Raw genomic sequence first — 24,591 nt, 5'->3', positions numbered from 1 at the left:
TTGGCCATTTCCAAGCGACGTTTCTCTTCCCCCTCTAAATAACCCAATACATATCTCAAATAAAATCTCAACACCTTGTTTACGTCCTGTATACGATCTCCTGATCAAATCAAGTCTTATTCCAGATGGCAGAGTGGCTACAATGTGTTTTCATCTTCAAGGAATCTTACGAGATATAGTCTGCTCTTGCACTCATAAAAAAGACAAACAAGTAAAAAATGCGACGAAGTTTCTTCTGCGCAATCGATTTTTTTGTACAGCGCATAATGCCGTATGGAACTCTCAGCCACGGTCTGGTGGTGGCCTGTGTTGTTGGCACTTACGGCGGTGCCAGATGCACGATCATGGCTAACTTTAACCTTGAGTAAAATAAAAACTCCTAAGGCTAGAGGGCTACAATTTGATATGCTTGATGGTTGGAGGGTGATCAACATACCAATTTGCAGTCCCTAGCCTCAGCAGTTTTTAATATCTGAGGGCGGACAGCAAAATGCGGACGGGCAGACAAATAGCTATCTCAATAGTTTTCTTTTACAGAAAACTAACAGAAAAACTGAAAGCTTGGAGCGCCATTCACAAATATGCTCTCCCTCAACCTACTTCAAGCCACTAAAGAGGCTGCTATCAGGAAACAAGAAAAATTAATCCACGTGGAAGCTATAACTAATCGTCACTATTTCGGTATTACAAACCTTATATCATAGTTTGGATCATATTTAACAACATGCATATCACATAATTAAACCTCACCGGAATATTATCATTAATAGTAGTAGTGTTAACATCAGTAATAATAAATCAATTTGGCCAAATTGCCAAACAAATCATTAACCCCAAAATATCAATGACCTTGATTTAATCATATGGGCAGCATATGTTTCTTCACGACAAAATGTCTAGATTTTAATACACACTTCGCCCTCAACAACTAACATAGAAACACTACATTTGGGTTCTCAAAGATGTGTCGTACAATTCTGGAACTGGTCGATAAAACTCAAAATTAATTGTGAATCAGTACACGTAAACAGCTACACTGGAAGTAGGTACGGCTACAGTATTACAGCTTGGGGGCGACCATACTCCCTCGCAACTCCACACACACACGCGGACACACACACTGTATGTATATATATATATATATATATATATATATATATATACACACACACAAACACACACACGCACATAAACTGTACTATATGAAACGTAATTTTGCACCACGATAAAAAAAAGATCTTTGTAACCTATGAGCCGTATTATGAAACAGAAATATATAATCATGTAGCAGAAGAAGCGCTGTTAAGCAAGAAAAGCAGGAAAGAATCTGCGCCGTGTTCAGAATAGAGCCATACACAAAAAATATGCTGTGACTTTTATCGCTCCATAATTTGAGAGTTACCGGTGCTTTTACGACGATGGCCTTTGGTGATGTTACAGGGTGAGTGGGGGAGGGAGGGGGAGGGGGTTACAGAAGGGATAGTCAGCGGGATTTCGTTGATCCCAGCCTTTGGCGGCTACGGCTTTTGCCTTGTGATTTACTGCACGGGGAAAATAGAGGAGGAAGAAACTACTCCACCACCATCAAACTGTTCATACTATCTTCTTTCGCCATCTTATTATCACTAGAAAAAAGGAGGCGTAAGGAAGGTCCTCCCCCTCGCCATGAACATCAAAACATCGGCCTCCCTCCTCATCTGATCCCTACTTACTTCCCCCAAGTCTTTTCATTCGCGGACAAACATCCCAGAAGTCTTATCTGCAGTGTCCTAAAGGTTGCTTGGAGACGTCCCCCGAGGCTTAAACCTCGAAATTAAATTCCTGGAGGCAAGGGTGGGGGATTTCTCTTCCTCCAAAACTAGCAGGTGCGATCCCTCAACCAGGCTATTAAAAGAGAGCGAAACGACAGTGAGCGTGTGTCTATGTTCGGGCCATTCCATAAGGTGCAGTGCTAAAGAACCTAATTGTGATGTTCTTAGACGTGTGACATAAGACGAAGACCATGATGACACTTCATGTTTATGGTGGATTGCGTCTTTGCGCAGCTCTTATTATACCAGTTTCAAGAAAATGAATTGCAGAAAAGTGTTTTGGCTTTTTAGGCTATGATACTGGTAAGCTACAGCATCAGAATAAGGCTGATTCTTCAGCCTTATCTTTTTCCACTTCATCGACAATAAATAATTGCGTAATGCAAAAAAACAGTATGAAAGAGAATTTACTTGTACATTTACCTGTGGATCGTTTCCACCTCTTCAGGGGAATACTTTGTTGAGGCCCTTCTCACGTAGATTCCAACATACTTGCAATACTTTCTTTAAACACTATTGCGTCAGTAGTGACTTTGGAATTAGTTACGAGACGGACAGCATCTTGGCCGGACACCTCGTCTAGTAGGTTGTCCAAAAGGTGACTAATATACTTTTAAATGTGTGCTGGTTGAAATGCAAATGAAAAAGCGCAAGCAAACTCAGTTACATTGTGGCATAACGTAGGATGAGGTAGAGAGCAAGCAACACACTGAAAAACAGAGGCCCTGGTGTTTAAGGATGTGCCAATCAATTTAAGACCATTGCTTCCTTGATGAGGAAGGTCATAAAAGTGTAAGACTTATATTTTGTGATACTACTCACTACCACTCGATTCGTTCTGTTTAGTTATAGTAAGTAGAAAGGAAAGAACGAAGCTGTTGAACTTTTGTTCGCAATGATTCTGTCTATATAACTTGGACATGATAACTCCAAGAGCTTAGCCTCGCTGCTTTGTCGACAAAGGGTTTCGGTGTGCGTCAAGAATGTGAGGGAAATTTCCCGATATCCTACCAAAGCTTACATGTTCATATTTTGTCCCCATTGGCAATCGCCTTTTCTCTGAGCCAAGTAATACACTACATACTCTAACTCCACATGAACTTTGCAGATCGCAATTTGTATCACTCATCACATAAAGAGAACAAGACCGAGAACCTTTCATTTTTAAATACAGCTGGTTTGGAGCGTTCAGTTTGAAAAGTCACGAGTAGCCAGGCTCTTCAGGGTCCACTTCTCCGCTTTTCTTTGAGAGTTTTAATGAAGTCATCAAATGATCAAGTTCACCGGCTCTTAGGGAAGTCAACATAGTGATAATTTAGCTGCCGTATTCTAGATTCTAAGTATCGCTTCTTGTTGAGAGAGAGAGAGAGAGAGAGAGAGAGAGAGAGAGAGAGAGAGAGAGAGAGAGAGAGAGAGAGAGAGAATAATGCATAATGCTGCAAAGTTTGTCCATTTAAGGACAAGAATAAAGAGCAACAAGAAATTAATGAAAAATCCCTCATACCACTTAAAACACTATTAGTGTCATCAAAACTCCATCTGCATAAATCACCTCCAAAGCAAACCATCCCAATCGTAAAATGGTAAAAAGAAAAGGCTCATAAATTTACCACGGTGGCAAATACTGGAAGATACCCGCAACTCGGCGAAATTTATAGAAAGAAGAAATGAGAGCGCAAGGGTGATATATGTGGTCGTTTACCGTCAAGTATACGATCATCGCGTAAAATCCCCCGACGAATGAATCACATCTCATAATCCCCATCATCATTCAGGGGTGGCTTACTTTCTCTCTTTTATATATATATATATATATATATATATATATATATATATATATATATATATATATATATATATATATATATATATTATATATAGTGTGTATATATACGTATCTATGTATGGTAAATATATATATATATATATATATATATATATATATATATATATGTATATATATATATATATATATATATATATATATATATATATATATATATACACATGAGAGAGAGAGAGAGAGAGAGAGAGAGAGAGAGAGAGAGAGAATAACTACTTGGTACATATTATCATTTAGGCTATCTACTGAACAATACCACAAAGCTGCAATAAAAGCAATCAGTGTTTCCAAATGAGAACGATACTGTTCATTAACAGTGTTAATTAAAGGTCAGAAGTGATTTAGATATGCTGGGCGTTGGAACCATGAAGCAATAGCTGTGACATTTTTGGGAAGCAATCTGAACACTACCTCTCTTCGTCTTGAAGAAAAAAGGAAAAATTGTAATGAATAACTGGACAAAGGCCATACTGTCGCAATAGTCGTACAGACTCTAATCACGAGTTAAGTACTGGTGCCTAAGAGAAAGTGTGTGTGATTTGAAAGAAAAACGTTTATTACATTAACTTATGTCATACAAAATTACCAGCCTATTTGCAACGCTTGTAAACTTTAGTACATTTTCCCACGGATCTTACCCAGGGGAGAAAAGAAAGTCTTTCATATTAAGAGCTGCAGGTCTGGTTATGCTTACATTCATTCGGGGAAAAAAAGCTAATTTCCAAACCAAAAGAGAAAGGGAAGGAATTCCTTTTACCAAAGGTCCTCATACCTGCTAATGAGAACATTACCGACAAGCAAGTAGCTAGAAGTCTTCACAATCAAGTCTGTTTCTAGGCCTCTGTCTCCAAATACACACACACACACATATATATACATATATATGTGTGTGTGTGTGCGTGTGTTTGTACACTTGTGTGTACACTGTCTCTTTTGGTTTTTTATTGAATATATGCCTACACTGAACTATACAGTAAAAAAACGACATATTAAGATTGGTAAACAGGAATGATTTTAATATTACATATTTTCTTGCAAAAGATTAATACTTATATTCCTGGAAAAAATGCAGTTTAATTCAAACGTCTAAGTAACAAAGCAATCCTGTTTATTTTCAGGAACCTTAAATTTCATAATGCTTCAATTCAAAGAAGATACGGAGAGAGAGAGAGAGAGAGAGAGAGAGAGAGAGAGAGAGAGAGAGAGAGAGAGAGAGACAATCCACTGCTCCCAAGCAAAAGTCTGACGTTTTCTTTATAGTTGTATTAAAATATTTATGTGTCCGTAAGACACTTGATAAACAAGCATCTGCTGCAGCTGCTGCATGAATTAAGAATCACACAGAGACTCCCCTGTTAAGGCAAGGGTTTCCTGCGGAGTTGTAATCTCTTGAATGATTCTGGAGAATCATTTGGACACACTCTAGTATGTTTATGTATTTATGTGTGTATGAGGTTTCGTTCATCCTTGTTCAATATGGTACTTGAGCGCCAGTGTGTGTACATTTTGAAAATCATGTATGTATATATATATATATATATATATATATATATATATATATATATATATATATATATATATATATAATATATATATATGTATATATATATATGAATTATATCACACACACGTGACCTTTTTACATTCACATAAATAAAACCATGTAGCCTATCATCTGATATCGAATTCACTATAAGTGGGAATAACTTACACCCAAGGGAATTAATACCTGGTAAGTACAGTACATTTGCCCCGATCAACCAAGACTCAAAACCTGACAGTGACAGATGCAATTATCAATTATAATTCCCCCTCGATGTAATTTATTTTCAAGTATGGTGAATTGATACTAACTGATGTTTCCAGTTATATATATATATATATATATATATATATATATATATATATATATATATATATATATATATATATATATATATATATATATATACTATATATATATATATATATATATTATATATATATATATATATATATACATACATATATTACATATATTGTGTAATGTATATACATATATATGTATATGAAAATAAAAAAGGCCCATGAAACACTGTATGAACGTTTCAACCATATATTTCTAGCACCTTGTGTAGATACCCTTGTATCTATCATCTGCCCATATTTTACCTGTGAACAGGGGCACAGCAGGAAGTGCTCGAAATATATGGTTGAACGTTCATACAGTGTTTACATTTTTATATTATCCTGTTGTATTACAATAAAAGACATTCATATATGTATATATATACTGTATATATATATATATATATATATATATATATATATATATATATATATCAGAAAGCTACAAACGTCCTTTAATATTACTCTACCTCAGAAGTAATATATATATATGTTACCGAAGGGAATTTTAGGTGATAATAAGTCCACCGTCCCGTGGGATAAGTCGGCCACAAGAGGGGTATAAATGAATTTCAACCTCTGCCATATATATTCATATGACTATTTATCATCACCGTGATTATATACAATCAAAGCTACAAACGTCCTTTAATACAATTTCTACCTCAGAAAGTAATATATATATATATAGGTGATAATAAGTCCATGGGATCGAACCAGCGACGGATATATCGCTAACCATATATAAATGAATATCTCCATACCCGTCGAACTCAGGTGTTTGCGTTTATATATCCACCACCTCTGCCATGTTGGCCGTGTAGTGTGTTTGTCGCACGTAGCCATATTATGACTATTTATCACATCATACTGGTTAGCGTGTCATAGTCCTAATTCTGTCCGTCGCTGGTTCGATCCCACGGGACGGTGGACTTATTATCACCTATTCCCTTCGGTAACATATATGAAAATATATTACTTATATGAATTGATATTAAAGGACGTTTGTAGCCTGATTGTATATGAACATACGCGACAAACACATACACGGCCAACATGTATATATTGTCTCCAAACGCAAAACACCTGAGTTCGACGGGTTGATATGGTATTCATTTATATGGCCGACTGGTTAGCGTGTCATATATATTCTCCCGTCCGTCGCTGGTTGATATATATCATAAAAATTCCCCTTCGGTAACCGAGGTAGAGTGAATTGGATATTAAAGGACGTTTGTATGATTGTATATGAATCACGGTGATGTGATAAATAGTCATAATATCTACGTGCGACAAACACACTACACGGCCAACATGGCAGAGGTGGGTGGATATTGTCTCAAACGCAAAACACCTGAGTTCGACGGGTGCTGATGGGAGATGGTATTCATTTATACTCTCTTTGTGGCCGACTGGTTACGTGTCACTGTAGTATTCTCCCGTCCGTCGCTGGTTCGATCCCACGGGACAGTGGACTTATTATCACCTAAAATTCCCCTTCGGTAACATATATGAAAATATATTACTTAGGTAGAGTGAATTGGATATTAAAGGACGTTTGAGCTTTCTGATTGTATATGAATCACGGTGATGTGATAAATAGTCATAATATGGCTACGTGCGACAAACACACACGGCCAACATGGCAGAGGTGGGTGGATATTGTCTCCAAACGCAAAACACCTGAGTTCGACGGGTGGGCTGATGGAGATGGTATTCATTTATACCTCTCTTGTGGCCGACTGGTTAGCTAATGTCACTGTAGTCCTAATTCTCCCGTCCGTCGCTGGTTCGATCCCACGGACGGTGGACTTATTATCACTAAAAATTCCCCTTCGGTAACATATATGAAAATATATTACTGAGGTAGAGTGAATTGGATATTAAAAGGACGTTTGTATGATTGTATATGAATCACGGTGATGTGATAAATAGTCATATATATATATATATATATATATAAATGAATTTTAGTTACATATATCGAGACATTTTTATATTCACAAACATTCAGCTACAACTGTCGGTTAATGTTAAATTCACTCACTCTCGGAATAAACACGGAAGGGGAATTCATAAGAGCTAAGCGATTCATCGCCAAGTGGACTCCAACCACCGAATGGTAGCGTCACTGCTAAGTTGTCGTTCCCCAACAACTGGGTGGTTCGAGTCACTTGGTGACGGATCGCTCATCTATAACAACAAACTCAGTGTGGATTTTTCTTCTTTGTTCTCCCCCGGGTGACAGTAGGGGAGACATGACACTGCCAACCAGAACCCTGCAAACCTGTTTGTCCGTCACGGTTGTTGGGGTGGGCGGTTGGTTGGTAGGAAACAGGACGGTAAGGGAGACATCCACCCTCCTCCTGCAAACCTGTTTGTCCAGCCCGGGCGGGGGCTGGGTAGGTAGAGGATTGGGGGGTAGGGGAGACAGCAGCTCGCTCCGGGTTCTAGCGCGCGCCAACAAGCTCGTCACTTATAAATTTCCCTTCGCTGTTTATTCTGACGTTGAGCGAATTTGATACACATATGACTTTGTGTGTGTGTGTGTGTGTGTGTTTGCGCCCGTGTACACGCCAGCGATTAAGGCACTAAATAATTAAACAGATTATCATATGCGATTTCAACATAAACCAAGGTATATCTGAATTGCAAACTGTTCACCTACAGATTAAAAATGAACAAACTGCCTGTTGATGTACTGAATGCCTAGTTAGAACATAAAAACAAAGTCTGATTAATTAACGGCTGAATCGAAACAAAATGCTGGAACGTCTTCCATGCAGTACTGTTTTGCAGGGTCCATACATTTCGGACAACACATTCTCTCCAATAAACTGTTGCCTCAGGGATCGGATTCCACGAGTGGCCGCAAACAGTAAAATCTGAGCTACCGTTCAATGAAGAGAGAGAGAGAGAGAGAGAGAGAGAGAGAGAGAGAGAGAGAGAGAGAGGAAATTTGTAGGGCAAAAGAGATACTTAGCAGTTGTGTCTCTGACTACCTGTACTCTACGAATTGTTTTCAAACTAATTGTTGCTTGCTAGAGAATTGTATCACGCAAACAAAACTCAAGCAGCCAGATTACTTTACTAACAATTTTATGGTGATGTAAAACTACTTCAGAAACACCTGTGAAATCATACGAAGAATCTTATAAAACTAAAAAGTGCACAGTTTCCATTTCAGTATTACGCTAAAAATATTAACGGAAAAGGCTTCCATCACACGGAAAGGAAGCGCTCCATCGCCTTTAACCTTTATTGTTGAAATTAATGGAGAACACAGCCGAATTAATAAATGAAAATGCTGAGAGAGAGAGAGAGAGAGAGAGAGAGAGAGAGAGAGAGAGAGAGAGAGAGAGAGAGTGAGTGAGGGCAAGCAAAGAAGGCTCAGTTAAATATTTTTTCAGACGCAAGCTAGTGCCAATCCGGTAACTGAAAAAATCCCGCTGAACGTTAAAACCCGTTAACTTGAACGGATGAATAAACCCTGGCAAGAGTATATGCTTGGCAGTGACGAAACAATAGCGCCCTTACAAGGAGAACAAACAGGGGTTGTTTGAATGCATACAACCTCGCCTTTCTCCCCTTCCAACAACCCCTACCCCCTTCTCTCTCTCTCTCTCTCTCTCTCTCTCTCTCTCTCTCTCTCTCTCTCTCTCTCTCTCTCTCTTGGTAACGAGTTCCTGTGTGAATCAGCAACAAGAATCCGTGTTTAGGTTACTGGCAAGTGTTTACGTTTCTTTCATCACTCTCCTTCTCTCATACATTTACACCAAATTAACTGTCTGGGTTTGGTCAGTGCTTGGATGGGTAGCCCAACAAAAACGTGGGCTGTCGTTCTTTCATAACTAGCCCACTGAACACAAGCTAGGCAGGGCATGGGGCTATCATTCTTGGAAAGACCATACATACATACATATATATATATATATATATATATATATATATATATATATATATATACTCGATAGTATATATATATATATATATATATATATATATATATATACATATACATATACATATACTGTAAATATATATTAAATATATATATAGTTAAAACTCTAAATCCAACAAAACATTCTTACCACGAATTGTGGCTCAATACAAGAATATGAATCATAACTCACTTTATTTTCTATTCTCATCACTAGATTATGTTTCGAACTCGCATGATTTATTGCATAAAGCAATCTCAGAGCAGCGAAAGTGCAGCGTCGGGGACAGACAACGACTCCACTAGCGAGACTCCTGCCTGGTTGGTCGAACTGCGAAGGGCCGACTCACCCACCGCGGGTTGCCATGAGAAATCCCTCGAATTCTTCTGTGAAAAACTGCGTCGTTGTGCAGCCTGCCCTATTTTCCGGTAATTTACTTGTCTAAACCTGATGTGTTTTATTGCTTTAAAAAGCAAAATGAAAGCGCAGTAAAGTGTTTGATAACTGTAATAATAGTCGTCAACTACAGAGTAACAATTGCAAATAGAGGCATAAAACGAGCGATTACGCCAACTGACTCTGCAGTAGCTGCGGTTTAATTGGAGGAAATGATACGTTTGCGTATTTGCCTCAATGTATCACAAATCTCGGAGAGAATAAGGCGGAAGTAAGTATGGAAATATTTCTTGCTCTTTTACTCGTGAATCAAATAAACCACATGATGTCAAAAGATACTGAATACAGAAGCTCATCATTTGTTGAGGGAAGAGCTCTTTTCTACCCTGGTTGCGACCCACCACAGTCGAGTAACTCCAGCTACAGATTCTGTGCTCAGAAAGGACGAAGCTCTTGCCGTCGGAGGGGAGACTCGGGTCAGCTCCATGCAATTCTCCAACCTAGTTGCGATCCACTACACCCGACTAACCACTAGGTAATAACACGGTTTACGTCAACGGATGCTCGACGTATTTTTCAAGATGAACCCAATCGTTTCTTCTCCGTGGGATCAATGTCTGGTCTCTTGAAGGTATAGCGAGATTCGCAACCACTGAACTGTGGAACATTGTGCACACAACTTGGGAATGCCTTAGAACGAAAGCGAATGAATGATCTTGCACAATGTGGGTTCTCGTTCTTCATGGTCACATACACGGTGAATTTTTTTATATTCACAAACATTAAGCCACAAATATCGTTTAATAAATTCACTAAGCCTCGGGACGTTGTAATGTACATAGTTGTTTTTAAGCCAGACAGAGGTTCGGAACCCAATAGTGACTAAGCAATTATCACTTATTATTCCCTTAAGGTGTTATTCCTTGGAATAGTAAATTCGATATCAAACGATATTTGTTGCTTAATAGTGTGATTGTGTGTGTATGTATGTATGTATGTATATGTATATATATATATATATATATATATATATATATATATATATGTGTGTGTGTGTGTGTGTGTGTGTGTGTGTGTGTATACCGGTATACGTATATAATATACCAGAGGGAGATCGCGCTTACACACCATAACTGGCTTCAGAAATATTCTTTGCATGTTAAACCATCCGAGGAACGTTATGAAGAGAACATCAACGGAAGAGATGAACACTACCCCTGTTTGATCAGCTGCATTTTTGTATAACCGCAAAGGCGAAAATATTCGAGCGCGGAACAGTGCAAACATCGCTCTGCTGTCTTTAGCATAAGGTTCCAACAATCTTTCTAAAACATTTGTAAACATGCATGATTCATTTAAGGGCCATAACCAACTCATCTACATTATTATTCATGACAGAAAAAAACAAACTAATTCTTGTAGAGATAAATTTGCATGAACACAACAATGGAAGCAGCTTCTTGGCTTATCACATGTGTCTCTCGATTTGACTGCCATCATTATAAAAGCTGATAACATAACAGAGCTTGAAAAGCGTAGAACATTCGAAAACGAGTGATGCCCTGCAACTGATCCAGGGCCAGTGCAAACCACACCCACAGAGCGGGGTTCTGTTCAACATCCGAACCATACTTGTACGTTTTCACGTCAACAAATAATATTTCCCGAAAGTATAAAAGGGATTCTTGCGGCCATCCAAATGCGTATCCGGGTAAATAAATTAAGAGGACCAAGTAACCTACACCTAGATTCATGAATCTTGAAGTCACTGCAATCATCAACAGGTACTCCTTATATACAGGTATACTGAATGCCCGAAGGAGTAAAAATTTTGTTCTGAAAAAGACATTTCACCCGATTATGGAAATAAATCTCAAATGTTTTTCCCATTTTATTTAAGACTTTTTCTTCTTCGTTATATGGTGAGTGTTGAGCCCGTTATTATATATGAGGCTTCATTATAACCTCACCTTGGTAAATGTTATTGATTATTAGTAGAGGTAACCTGCCACAAAAGTACAAACCGAACGAAGAAGAACATCCTACATAGCAATTATCTAATCTTCCACATCCATTGCCTTGAAATATTTATCAACAGGTGATGATTCTCTTTCTCTTTTCTCTCCTTCTTCTTCTTCTTGTTCTGCTCTGTGTGCACGGGGGGCGTTTCACACACCGTAAAACTGGTTTTTCCGTGGAGATCCCTGAGAGGTCTTGATTTCCCTTCTCTCTCCCCTTGCCTCACTTCCCACCCCTCAAATCCGTCTCCTGTATATATAAGCCTAAAAAGGTAATCCCTCCCCGCTATGCAACTTGTGAACTTTATACTCCCTTCTATATTAGGTTTATCTCTTAAGGAACTTTCCCCTTATTCCGGCTCCCTAACTCCATCTCGTTTAAAGTCCCCCGCCCCGCTGCACCCCCTCCCTCGTAACACCAGCCCTTTCCCGCTCCCCACCCTCACTTCCCGTCATCTCCCCTCGGCCTAAGCAACAGGGATCACATCGCCATCAGAAAGCCATCAGTAGGGAGCCCCACGGCTCACAATCTTATATCCCTACAGCAGTTGAGATCACGAGTACCAGTGATACGCGTCCCTGACTCGAGGAACAGCTGGCGAAACATCATTTCAGGAACTCGGCAAAATGAAAAAAATATATATCCTGGGAGGAAAACAAGGAAGGTGAGAATCATTTCTTACGCTGCTGCTGTAAGAAGAGGATGAGAAGAGAGAACTGACATTCTCCTCTCTCATTTATTCTAACATGTTCTGAAACTTACGTTGAGGCGAATATAATAAAGGCAGATATAGACGAAATCTATTTAAGGGATAAAACGATTCAACGATGTGATGGGAGACAGTTTTAGAAATTCGTAAATGTGAAATGTAAGATTCAAGCTGAAATCAAACTTTGAGTCCATGAGACAAAGTATACAGCTGAAATTCGGCAAACAGCCTTGCACTGTCGATAATACACAGCATGTATTAAGAATTCCTGCGTGGACATCAAACCACATTTATGATTTTTCTTGAACTATCAACTGCAAAGCAAACCTCCCCACACTTTAAATGCAACATTCAGTAAATACTCTTTAGGCAATAAAAAAACGCAATCCAAATATGTTATGAATTATAAAACAAGTCGTCTACAAGGAAAATTTTTACGTATGACCAATCTACCAAAGATTTATAAAATACTACCGTTCGTAGAACTTTTAAACAAGAATGAAAATAAACAATGATGCCACTGAAAAGCCTTGAAAGATGTTAAAAGATTCAATCAAACGCAAATAATTCGGGTATGCAACCACAAAATTAAAAGCAATACAAAATGATCACAAATGAACAAATAAAAAAAATAACGCTGATGATGATGCTAAATAACAGAAAACCAAAGAAACCTAAATTGCCAACACAGCGAAGCCTACATGCAGAGTTACTCAGCAAACCCCAGACGTTACCTTAATCAGATCCACCAAATTTCATGCAGGCATTCCTTGGTCTTGTTCTTTAAGATAAGACGTGACAAAAAATGAAGTTGTTCTTATTATCCAAAGGCTCATATTCCTCGTCAGTTTCTAAAAGTGGATTTCATTACCACAAAGTTCAATAATCTGTACTATATCCTACTGCAAACGAATCTAAATATGTTTATGGGGTCCAGATAAAAAAAAAAATTCTGTGAATCAGAACACTTACGCGATACCACGTGAAGCGGCGTAATTTACCCTCAAGAATTTGAACTTTTTGTTTTTAAATTATGTAGTATATACCGAGCTGTCGAAACAGATAACTAAACAAAATTAATAAAGGGAAAAAACTGGCAATGAGCCACCCGTGAGTTACCTATATCAGGCTTAACTTATTCTTAAACATCCATGAACTGATTATCTCATGTTTTCAAACTGATTATTTCATGTTTTTGAACACCTAAAAGCAGATGAACGCGCACATCCACACCCACAGAAGCATCTGACAAACGGTTTCAAAAGGTGAGGTTTCAATTACAGCCATGAGGACATAGTACTGATCATGGCGTCTCCTATCTTCTCTCACTCTCTCTCTCTCGAGCACACGCACACACACAGACACACAGCTGTGACACACAACAGTCGACTATCACTACTTAATTTATTACTGAAGTGAACCTAGGTACACTGCGTATTCTAAGAAACGTGTCTCGGCCCAGGATTGAATACGGGTCTACCTGATCCCGCTACCGAGAGAGAGAGAGAGAGAGAGAGAGAGAGAGAGAGAGAGAAGACTGGGACGGGAAAGAACGAGCGGACTGGAGGCGAGTGTCAAGACGCCGTCGGCATGTCCGGAACTAACAAGGAGGGCGTCATTAACCACAGCTTCCGTCATTCTCCTTCAGGCCCCAGGCCCGAAAGGGTTTTGCACGAGTGGTGGTCTGTAACTGGGAAGCACACACTGGCATCGCATAACAGGTCTTATATGGCAGACAACATTACAGACCCAGTAAAAACACCGGCGTAACTGCTTCATAGTATGCGTTGAAAATTCCACGCGTTGAATCTAATTCAAATAAGTGTTTCATTAATGACAGCTGCCTGACACCACTAATTTTATATTCTTAAAAAAAAGTTCTAATTGTTTACTTAAAGTTGCTGAAGTTACTATTTTAACCATATTTAAGGGATACCAAAAGCATTAACTAAGATGAAAAATATCCTGTCATCCATAAAAATTGTTTGATATATACTTTATATACAGTAGGTGCCAAAAGTACGTAAACCAAAACCATCAATCATCTTGAAATTCGAAATATCTTCTAAAAAACTGACAAATTTTCACGAATGCATCATTACGGATGTTGTTCGTGCTAAGCCGTTATTTCTTGAAAGAGCACAATAGTTCATAAAAAGTGGTTAAATAAGAAAGTCTTGTAAGAAAAGTCTTAAAACTTATTAGTTTGGAAAGCATTTTTAGCAGGTGTTCTGGCGTTCAAATTTAATTAAACGCCTAGTGAAGCATAAACAAATTTCCAGTTTACATAAATAAACATGATTTGATTTTGTGTTTATAAAGGCCCCAGAAGAAATGGAAATAAAAAAATACCGCGAAAACACATCCTTAAAACCCAATTTAGACAAAACGCACCCAGTCCCAGAGTCACAAGCAAATGGAAAAAGGCGAAGATGAGGTTCTAACTGTTTAAGGACTAAACAAACGCTAACACCATCCATTCATTTGTAAAAGTTCTGCCTATTAAACCCGGTAAAACCTATTTAAAATCTAACAATCTGTTACCGAAAAAGCGAAATACGACTTATAATATTATAGTGTGTACATACTTACTACATACATACATACACATTTTATTTATATATATATATATATATATATATATATATATATATATATATATATATATATATATATATATATATATATGATGAGAGATTCAGTTTAAAAGTTCATCAAATTCAGATCTCAGCTGTGGGAGATATGGCCACAAATCATTGACAAACAACAAAGGAAAAATATTTTCCAAAAACTTAAAATTCGTGTAACTGGCACCTTTGTAGGTTCTACTGAAGGATTAAAACGATTGTTTTTGCCTAAGCAGAAATCAGCTGAGAGAGAGAGAGAGAGAGAGAGAGAGAGAGAGAGAGAGAGAGAGAGAGAGAGCGGAAACTCGTCTTTGGCAATGAGCGTTAAAATCAATAGTCAAATCAAAGGTGCCTATAAATGCCAATTAACGGGAGGAGGTGGGCGGAAACGGCACCAGTAAAACCGCCGCTAAAGAGGTGAAATACTCGTTTGCGTCTCCAAACTTCCGATCCCTCCCACCTCTATTTTCTTGAAAAGAAAATAAAAGTAAATATCTTGGATAACCGTAAACAATGAACGAAGTCACTCCGTTACACGCTAACCCAAATATCAGCCTTGAACACTCCGCAGGTGCTCGTTAAAAAAGCAAAAGAAAGAGACAAGGTACTGAGCGAAGATAAAACTGTGCTTCCGACGGCGTTTCTCCAACGCTGCAACACCGCACTCCATACCCGGACACAAATTAACCGGCTATGAAAAGAATAAATAAAATGCGAACGGGCCAACCGCACGCTGCTAGAATGAAAGCAAGCCACCTGGCGCTCGTGTGTCAATCTACCTTGAAGTTCCACCTTGGAAAACTTATTCACCCACGCCCTAGGCTCTGCCCTGGTGTGAGCCTACTTCCACCATTCATTCTAGAAAATCCTGCATCTTGCCCAAGGAATTACTCTTTTCAAGACTGATCATTAGTAACAGACTTGAAAGACTTAAGTAACCAAGAAAGGTACGGTAACTCGGAAAAGGAAACTCATGAATTTGTTGACAGCAGACCTAATAATATATCGGATCAAATAGTGTTTAATGTCATATCAAGCGTGCAGAGTGCGGTACAAGGAAGGCCCGAAAACCAGGTAAACATAATCCAAAAACACGGACTTTCTTCAGGAAGGGTAACAGGAGGTTCACTTGTCATAAAACGGAAAAGTTTCAGCATCGAAGCAAAGAATATTATGATACAATATGAATACTTGTAATTGTAGAAATACAATATATATATATATATATATATATATATATATATATATATATATATATATATATATATATATATATATATGCAATATTACTTTATGATTTTTAATTTTAATTTGAAGCCTGACACTAAATTGTAAATTTGTACATGCAAGGGATCAGGGGAAACAAACTACTTCTTGTAATATACAAATCCTGTACATTAAGTAACAAATAAAAATGCGCCGAAGTTTCTTCTGCGCAATCGAGTTTTCTGTACAGCGTATCATTCTGTATGAAACTCTTAGCCACGACCCATGAAACTCTCAGCTGCGGCCCATGAAATTTTCAGCCACGGCCCGGTGGTGGCCTATGTTGTTGGCATCTATATCGGTGACAAACGCACAATCATGGCTCACTTTAATCTTAAATAAAATAAAAACTACTGAAGCTAGAGGGCTGCAACTTGGTATGTTTAATGTTTGGAGGGTGGATGATCAACATAGCAATTTGCAGCCCTCTAGCCTCTGTAGTTTTTAAGATCTGAGGGCGGACAGAAAAAGTGCGGGCGGACAGACATATAGTCAATTCAATAGTTTTCTTTTACAGAAAACTAAAAATCCCTAAACTGCCAGTCTTGCACAGACGATTAGGTTACTTAAAAATATTTTATTTTTTTACACAAAATTTTACTTGTATTGCGATAAAGCTCGAGTATAAACAAGAGTTTTATTACTTGCGCAGCCATCAAGATAACTTTTCTTGTAATTAAACAAGGGGTTGCCTTTGTTTTAATATAAAAAATAAGAAAGTACAAAATTTTCAACTGCCGTAGCATACATGAATAATTCACTTCGGCGGAACTGATTATATTCTCCAGCAGTTGCGTTACAGGTTGCACTATGGTTTTAACTGTTCTTATAAACACAAAGCAGTTCATTTACATATAATCACGAACTTTTGACAATCTAGTGCTTTACGAAAAAGTTACAAATAAAGAAAAATATTTATTTCAAAAGGAAGCAAACTCGCCTTAAAACCCACAAGAATGGCAACACATTTATGCCTCGAACACATCCTGCCCAAAAAGCCTGAGAACATCATTCACATTCCAAAACTCACCTTTCTTAGCAGGCTGCTGTTCAGTTGGAGTACCCTGACGGGGGCGCCCGGGTATGACCTCTTCTACGACGAGGGCAGGCACGGCTGTGTAATAACTAGTGACGATACCAGGGGCACTGCTCACGCTGTTATTGCAAAACAGAAGGGAGGAAGCAGAAGGGCCGTCGTGGGAGGCACAGCCCCTCACTTCCTCCAGCGTGGAGTATATAGCCTCATCCAAGTCGTCCTCGGCCTCGTCCCCATCTACTGTCGCGTAGACGTCTTCCTCCTCCACCTCCTCCTGCTGATAAGATTAAAGCACTTTCTTTTAAATCATTCAATCTCCCGAGGCTGTTCGAGCAAGTCGGTGGTTAATTCAGTTACGAATGAAAATTCTTAATAGATCACCGTGTTTTCAATTTCGGCTAAATTCAAATCTGTCAGTTTTACTTGTAGTTGTTTTTTATATCTTATTTCAGTCGCCTGTACAATGTCCTCATATTATATGTAAAGAATTTGGTTCAGTTTTCTATTTCCATGCAGGTTCAGTATAAATTATGTTTCTGTGTACAAGTGCATAACAATTTAGTCAATTCACTATCATATTAACATATGCATTTAGTCCATCAGTATCATATTAACATTTGCATATATATACTCCGAATTATATGTTTAAACATGGGGAAAAGGTTTGATTTCTAAGAAAAAAGGAACCGGGGATATGACTTAGAAGGCTTTAGTTCAGGGCTAAACTTCCACAGTCATTTTATAATTGCAATTAATTATAGAAGGGCAACGAGTCACTGGTAAGTTTAAAGCAATATCACCTCTATTTAAATATTATCTGTTAAGTAATTTTCCTGGATTCCTTTTCTCGCGTGATTGTCTCAGATGCTCAGCTTCAAAACAATGGGAAATGAACAGGCATGTGAAACAACGCGTTATGCAAGTCTGGAATTAAAAGGTATCTCTGTCCTTTGATTAATTTTCTGCTATTGAGAGATTAATAAGAAGAGCACAAGAATAAGAATGGGAGGAACAAAAACAGATATGCATATTTTAGAGTAACTATTCTATCTGGTTATTGTCAAAATATTAGATTCAATATAAAATGATACTATATAAAGATTAAGTCAGGAAATCAACGGTGTCGATTATATCTTCTATAATTTCGTTCTTCTCTTAGTGTTGATATAAACAATTTTCCACCTTTTTCATTCTGAAAATCTACACACACACACACACCACACACACACACATATATGTACAAATATATATATATATATATATATATATATATATATATATATATATATATATATATATAATATATATATATATATATATATATATATATATATATATATATATATATATATATATATATATATATATTATACATATATATATAGATATACATATACATATATATATTTATTAGAGATATAAACATAAAGACCAACACACATGCATAACATAATTAGCCAAGGTCCTACCTGAGACGGCTGCGGAGTGGGTGCTGGAGGGCGCAACACATAAGGAAGGGCGTCGTCGTGGGTGTGATCAGTACTGAGAGGAGAGAGGGAGACAAGTCGGGGAGCGGGGTCACTGCTGCGACGCTTGAAGAGTCGCATCCTGAAACCTCCGCGAAACCTGAGACCACAAAAGATGCAGGAATAAACTTTCATGAAAGATAACAGTAAAATTCTCTGTGCAACTTAGGAGCCTATGTGCAGAACAGGTCTCACTGTGACGTTACTTGAAAGAGTAACCCACAACACACACACATTTTAAATAAATATATATATATATATATATATATATATATATATATATATATATATATATATATATATATATATATATATATATATATATATAATATATATATATATATATATATATATATATATATATATATATATATATATATATATATAAATATATATACACATATATATATATATAAATATATATACACATATATATAAATAAATATATGTACAGATAAATAGATATATTCATTCAGCATAGCTGGCAAATAGTCAACTTTCCAAGATATCTCATTTTGCAAAAGTGACAAAACAAACATTCCTGAAAACCAAGTAGCAAAAAACTTTGCATTAATCACTTGACAAAAACGACGGCATTAATCTAACGATGATCATATGTGCCATTCAACTGCACGCTCTCTCTCTCTCTCTCTCTCTCTCAAGAGCACAGCTCTCTAGCAGAAATTGAAACAACTATGTAGATGACAATGGCATACTCAGAGTGACTTGTTAAACAGCTCAATTTCTACTGACAAAGTAAAATACATGCACAGCACACAACTTAACATAATGACCTAAAAGGTTTTTAAATGAATTCATGGGAGACAGGCACAAAAGGCACCCAGCCATGCTGTTATGGATGGCTACTTTAGTTTTCACTTAGTGGTAAATTATTAATTTGGAAAAACAAGTTTTTTTTGGTCTCTGATGTACCTCTTAATGTACAAGAAAAAAAAAGTAATTTTCGGCAAGTCATTTGTTTCCATACATATCTTACATTTTGGTAATGGTTGAATTCTGAAATTCTCTGCATCTCTTCAGTGTTAGATCTAGTTTGATCAAAATGTTAGCCAGGCATCACAAGAAATGATTACTCAATGGACACATTTCTCCAAAATGAAACAAATTTTCCCATAAATAAATCAATTACTGCTTGTTATCTTTCTGTGAATTCCCTCGTAACTTCGTTTATAATGCAAACATAAATACAAGCAAATAGCATGCATTTCACCGCCAAGCCACAAAATGCCCCTAACCGTAAACGGGAACTAATTATGATGTTGGGCCTTGACTACAGCTATTTCGGTCAAGATTATAATCGACTGCTTCACTAAACACGGTCTCAATGCTCGTTTAAACTAAACATTGTTCACCACTTCCCTTAAGTTTTCCCTCACACACGGATGGGGCATAAATTTTAGGGTCATAGAGACGAACTTTTTCATTCCCTTCTGTACGGTCAATCGATACAAACAGCAAGACCTTGTGTGTGAACTTGACGTTTCACCCTTCGAGACTTCACTCAGGAGTGCACGCAGTCAAATCGACAATATTAATATGTAGCCCGTTATGAGCCACTGCAAGATTTTTTTAAAAATTCCATTTACCCTACAACAAGCCACATCGACAGCGACAAATCGTCAAGCCTTGAAAGAGATCATATGGGGCCGGGGGGAGGGGGACGCTGGAGGTGAGGAACCAGTGAATGTTTTCATCAAGTTTAATCGAAATTCGTGCTTCCGTTTTCGGATATCTTGCAAACAAAACGCAACTATAAACATGACCTTCTCCCAACTTCACTGGAGGTATGATAATGACTCCAGAAATCCTTCCATAAACAGCAATTATAAATGCTAAATTCAATGGTTTTGCAAAAAAAGATTGTCATCATCCCAAGTGACTTTTTGTCTATGAACGAGAGAAAGAAATAATTACACAGCGAAGGCACACGGGCTGTCCTTGCCAGGGACTCATTTACTCAGTCCAGATTAATCGCAAAGTTGTGTCTTGAGACCAGCAAATAGAGCCGTCGTCTTGGTTCGTCTTTGGCAAGAATGAAAAGGACATCTTCGAGAGGGAGAGAGAGAGAGAGAAAGAGAGAGAATAGATCCTCCAGGGATTATTCTGCACCATTCTGTCGCCGAGATAAAGAGGAGACAAAACAGCTTCCATTTCCGGCCCTGAAAGCTTCCAGTTCATTGTTGAGGGACGTCCAATAAGTGGATTGTCATGAGCCAACATAAATGTCCAATATCAAACAAGTAAAATTTATTGTCCTTGCAATTCATCTTGCTAACATGCAAGCGAAGTGGGAAAGACAGTTTTATAAAATTCTATTGAGTATTTTTTCAGTTCTTTTTAATTTCCACAACAAAATTTTCCTTGCACTGCCTGACGCTGGCTGTCAGGCTAAGGGAAGAGACCATAATCCCCTCCATTTTATGTTTTCTGAGCGTACGTACGGAGCATTTCCAAACAGGGAAGAGAAACAGAATTTTATTAAATTTTCCCCCGCCAAAGGGAAGAGAAGCAAGCGTGTTAAGAGAGAGTCCACTGAATGTTATTTAACAATGGATAAATGGAAACCGTTAACGCTACAGACAGTGCAATGTAAAAAGTGCGAACTGTATTGTTATGATCAGCGCTTGGTTCTCTTAGCGTATAAGAGAGAGAGAGAGAGAGAGAGAGAGAGAGAGAGAGAGAGAGAGAGATTTTCGATTCCATGTACCAGACAAGAGCTGTTATAGAAAAGTTCTCTTTTATAAGAGATTCTACGTACATAATCTACTTAGTAGATTATGTACGAAGAATCGACTCGTATATTACATACAAAAAACTATTCAAATAAAAGACGTTATTAAATAAATAATGAGCTTCCAATCATAATAGATGCCTCATTGTTTCTAACGTCACGGTTGCTTTAATGACATTAATGTACCGGGAATGTAATACAGGGTAAATCAATGCAAGATTAATAGATAATAAAGGGGGCCTGTCGCTTGTTGAGAAAATAAAATACAAAAGCTTGTTATTTAACTATTAAATCTAGTACTACTTTATACGAATATATGGCCGTACACTTCACAGTGAAAAATGAATAGTATTCTCACCTCTCGTCATCATCTTAAGAAAGTTCAGGACAGACCCACATCACAACCTAGCGAAATTTGTTATCACGTAATGCACCTCATAAAATAGCACTAAAATACTGTAAGGAAATTACAAGACGCAAAGCAATATGCTCGACATCATGTGACGAGATGAACATATCCTCATAAAAGGCGTCATATTAACGGGTTCTGTACGTGATACGCCCTTCCGAATGGCATCTTTCTCCTGGCTATCTTCACTAAATTCCAAGCAGAAGGTTATTTCTAAGTCTACCATTCCCAGGTACAATTTTCTGCTTCTCTTCTTGTTAAACGACGGTAATTGGACTGAAAGGTTCTCTGCGAGAACATATGGCAAATTTATTGAAAATAAAAGTTTTGTTATCGATTACACAGGCAGTGTTACAGCTGGAAATCAAAATCAATATACAATGGACTTAATAACAAGAAACACTGAACTACTGCATGACGAATTACACATATAATGCTAAACGGCTACAATTTTAATCATATGAACTGGGTTCACTGACCATGAATATTGCGTTCTGCACTTAAACGTCAAGAAACGCCCACAAAAGCAACAATTCACCAAACATTTTCAAAGGAGATGCGGCTATCAAAATTACTATTCTCAGATATTATAATAGGGTGATGACGGTATAGTTTAAATATGCTGAGAGCAATGATAACGGTTTCACCCAAAGTTGTAAAAGTAGAGATACCCCCATTGAATGTCGCATCCTCAATCTTCGCAAAATCAAAGAAAAAGGAAAATTTTGAAACTTGAAAAACGACAGGGAAGACATGAAAAATAACTACCCCACTTATTTACAGTACATACATGTATGGACTTCTCTTACCCTGAGGTCGTGAGGGCGTTGGCCTAATTTGCGTGTGTGGTTGTGGAGGTGGAGCTGGAAGCGGAGGAAGAGATGGCTGGAGGGTGAGTTAGGATCCGTGGGGTCACCATGTTTCACGGGGCACACCTCCCCACCAGGGCACACTCACGCCCTTAAAAGCGAGCCGAATTACCCTGTCACAAAATTGACTTCGTCAGGAGAGAAGGTCGCGGAGCTTGCTGTCACACACCTTTATAGCATTCAACCTGCAATAGAGAAATGTCGTTTAGTTCGCCAGCTTCCTTCATGAAGAGACACATCATTCCCAGATTTATTCATTTTGCTCACTAAAATAAAATAAAAAAGAAAACCCAGGAACGTTACAAACTCTCTAAATCAATACACGTGAAGAGGAATGTTAATAAAAGTTTACGGAGAGTGTAATACGTACGTTTCCGAACAAAGAACCCTTTCAAAAGTCGTTGTGCTCGTGTTATGTAGGTGCCCCAATAAATCCTCATCGAATTATGAGACCAGCTACAATTTCCGGCTATATAAACCCATAGGCGGAGACTCTTGCACGAATAGCCTCCTAAATAAGTCAGGGTGGTCAGTGTGAAAAAATACTGATCACAGTTATACCTTCACATGTCCTGTTATATATCTTAATAATAAAACTAAACAGAGATAAATCATTCCTTGTACATCACTAATTATTGCACAAATAACGGCACACTATTCTAATCTTTAGAAATCTGTTCCTTAAGGTAAAAGGGCCATAAAATTAGTATGCCTGTGCTTAACTGGTTCATACCAACGGATAACTAAAATACAATCTTTCTGTGATGACCACAAAGAAATTAAAATTAATATTATTCCATGTTACGTTAAAATCACCCTAAATATACAAGACAAATGTTCATCAATTAATAGTCATTTCATAGACACTATACACACATATAATAATATATATATATATATATATATATATATAATTTATATATATATATATATATATATATATATATATATATATACACACACACATATATGCGTATAATGTTTGTGTGTGTGTGTGTGTGTGTGTGTGTAAGTACACAGTATAATTCAACTGCATACTCTTATAACGACAAAACCTGAAGGTCAAACACATCGCTTGGTATAAAGCATATAAAACATTAACCTGCACACCACCCTGAAAAAAATGTTTTCAGTGACATAAACAAAGCTCTGAAAGAATGAATGAAAAGAGAAAAATGAAAAACAAGGATAAAGGTAAAATAAATATAACTCAAAATATGAAGGATTTTCAGAAACTGCCTCTAGCACCTCTCACACACAGCTACCCCGGCCCATCTACCCGCCCCCGCCACCCCTTCTCCCCCAACACGCTGAACTTTCCTTCCCTTAAAGCCTTGCTGGTTGCTGAGGGGGATTTGGAAAATATCTATATTGACAGAGGCATGTTTGGGATGTCACATCACGGCCCGCGACATTAGAGACAGTTATTCCCTTTATTGGCGCCATATACTGGCGAGGGGATGAAACGAGGGAAAACAAAGATGGCAGAAAAGGGGAGAG

The 24,591-nt window shown here is 37.7% G+C and overlaps 1 protein-coding gene across 8 annotated transcripts in view; it reads right to left on the bottom strand.

The window, feature by feature from the left end:
- LOC136838878 (uncharacterized) overlaps positions 1–24,591 on the bottom strand; it is a 532,018-nt gene that overhangs the window by 122,708 nt on the left and 384,719 nt on the right. For 6 of the 8 annotated variants that reach the window (XM_067104542.1, XM_067104541.1, XM_067104544.1 and 3 more), the window contains 3 exons: positions 23,032–23,276; positions 19,005–19,161; positions 17,530–17,812 (listed from right to left, as the gene is read on the bottom strand). In XM_067104542.1, coding sequence (XP_066960643.1) covers positions 17,530–17,812; positions 19,005–19,142 — 421 coding nt within the window. In that variant the 5' untranslated portion in view covers positions 19,143–19,161; positions 23,032–23,276. The remainder of the gene's footprint in view (positions 1–17,529; positions 17,813–19,004; positions 19,162–23,031; positions 23,277–24,591) is intronic. The other 2 variants (XM_067104551.1, XM_067104548.1) reach the window with 1 other exon arrangement.

Source organism: Macrobrachium rosenbergii, chromosome 5 (genome assembly GCF_040412425.1).
Source record: "Macrobrachium rosenbergii isolate ZJJX-2024 chromosome 5, ASM4041242v1, whole genome shotgun sequence".
NCBI lineage: Eukaryota > Metazoa > Arthropoda > Malacostraca > Decapoda > Palaemonidae > Macrobrachium > Macrobrachium rosenbergii.
This window is presented reverse-complemented; position numbering and strand designations above follow the sequence as displayed.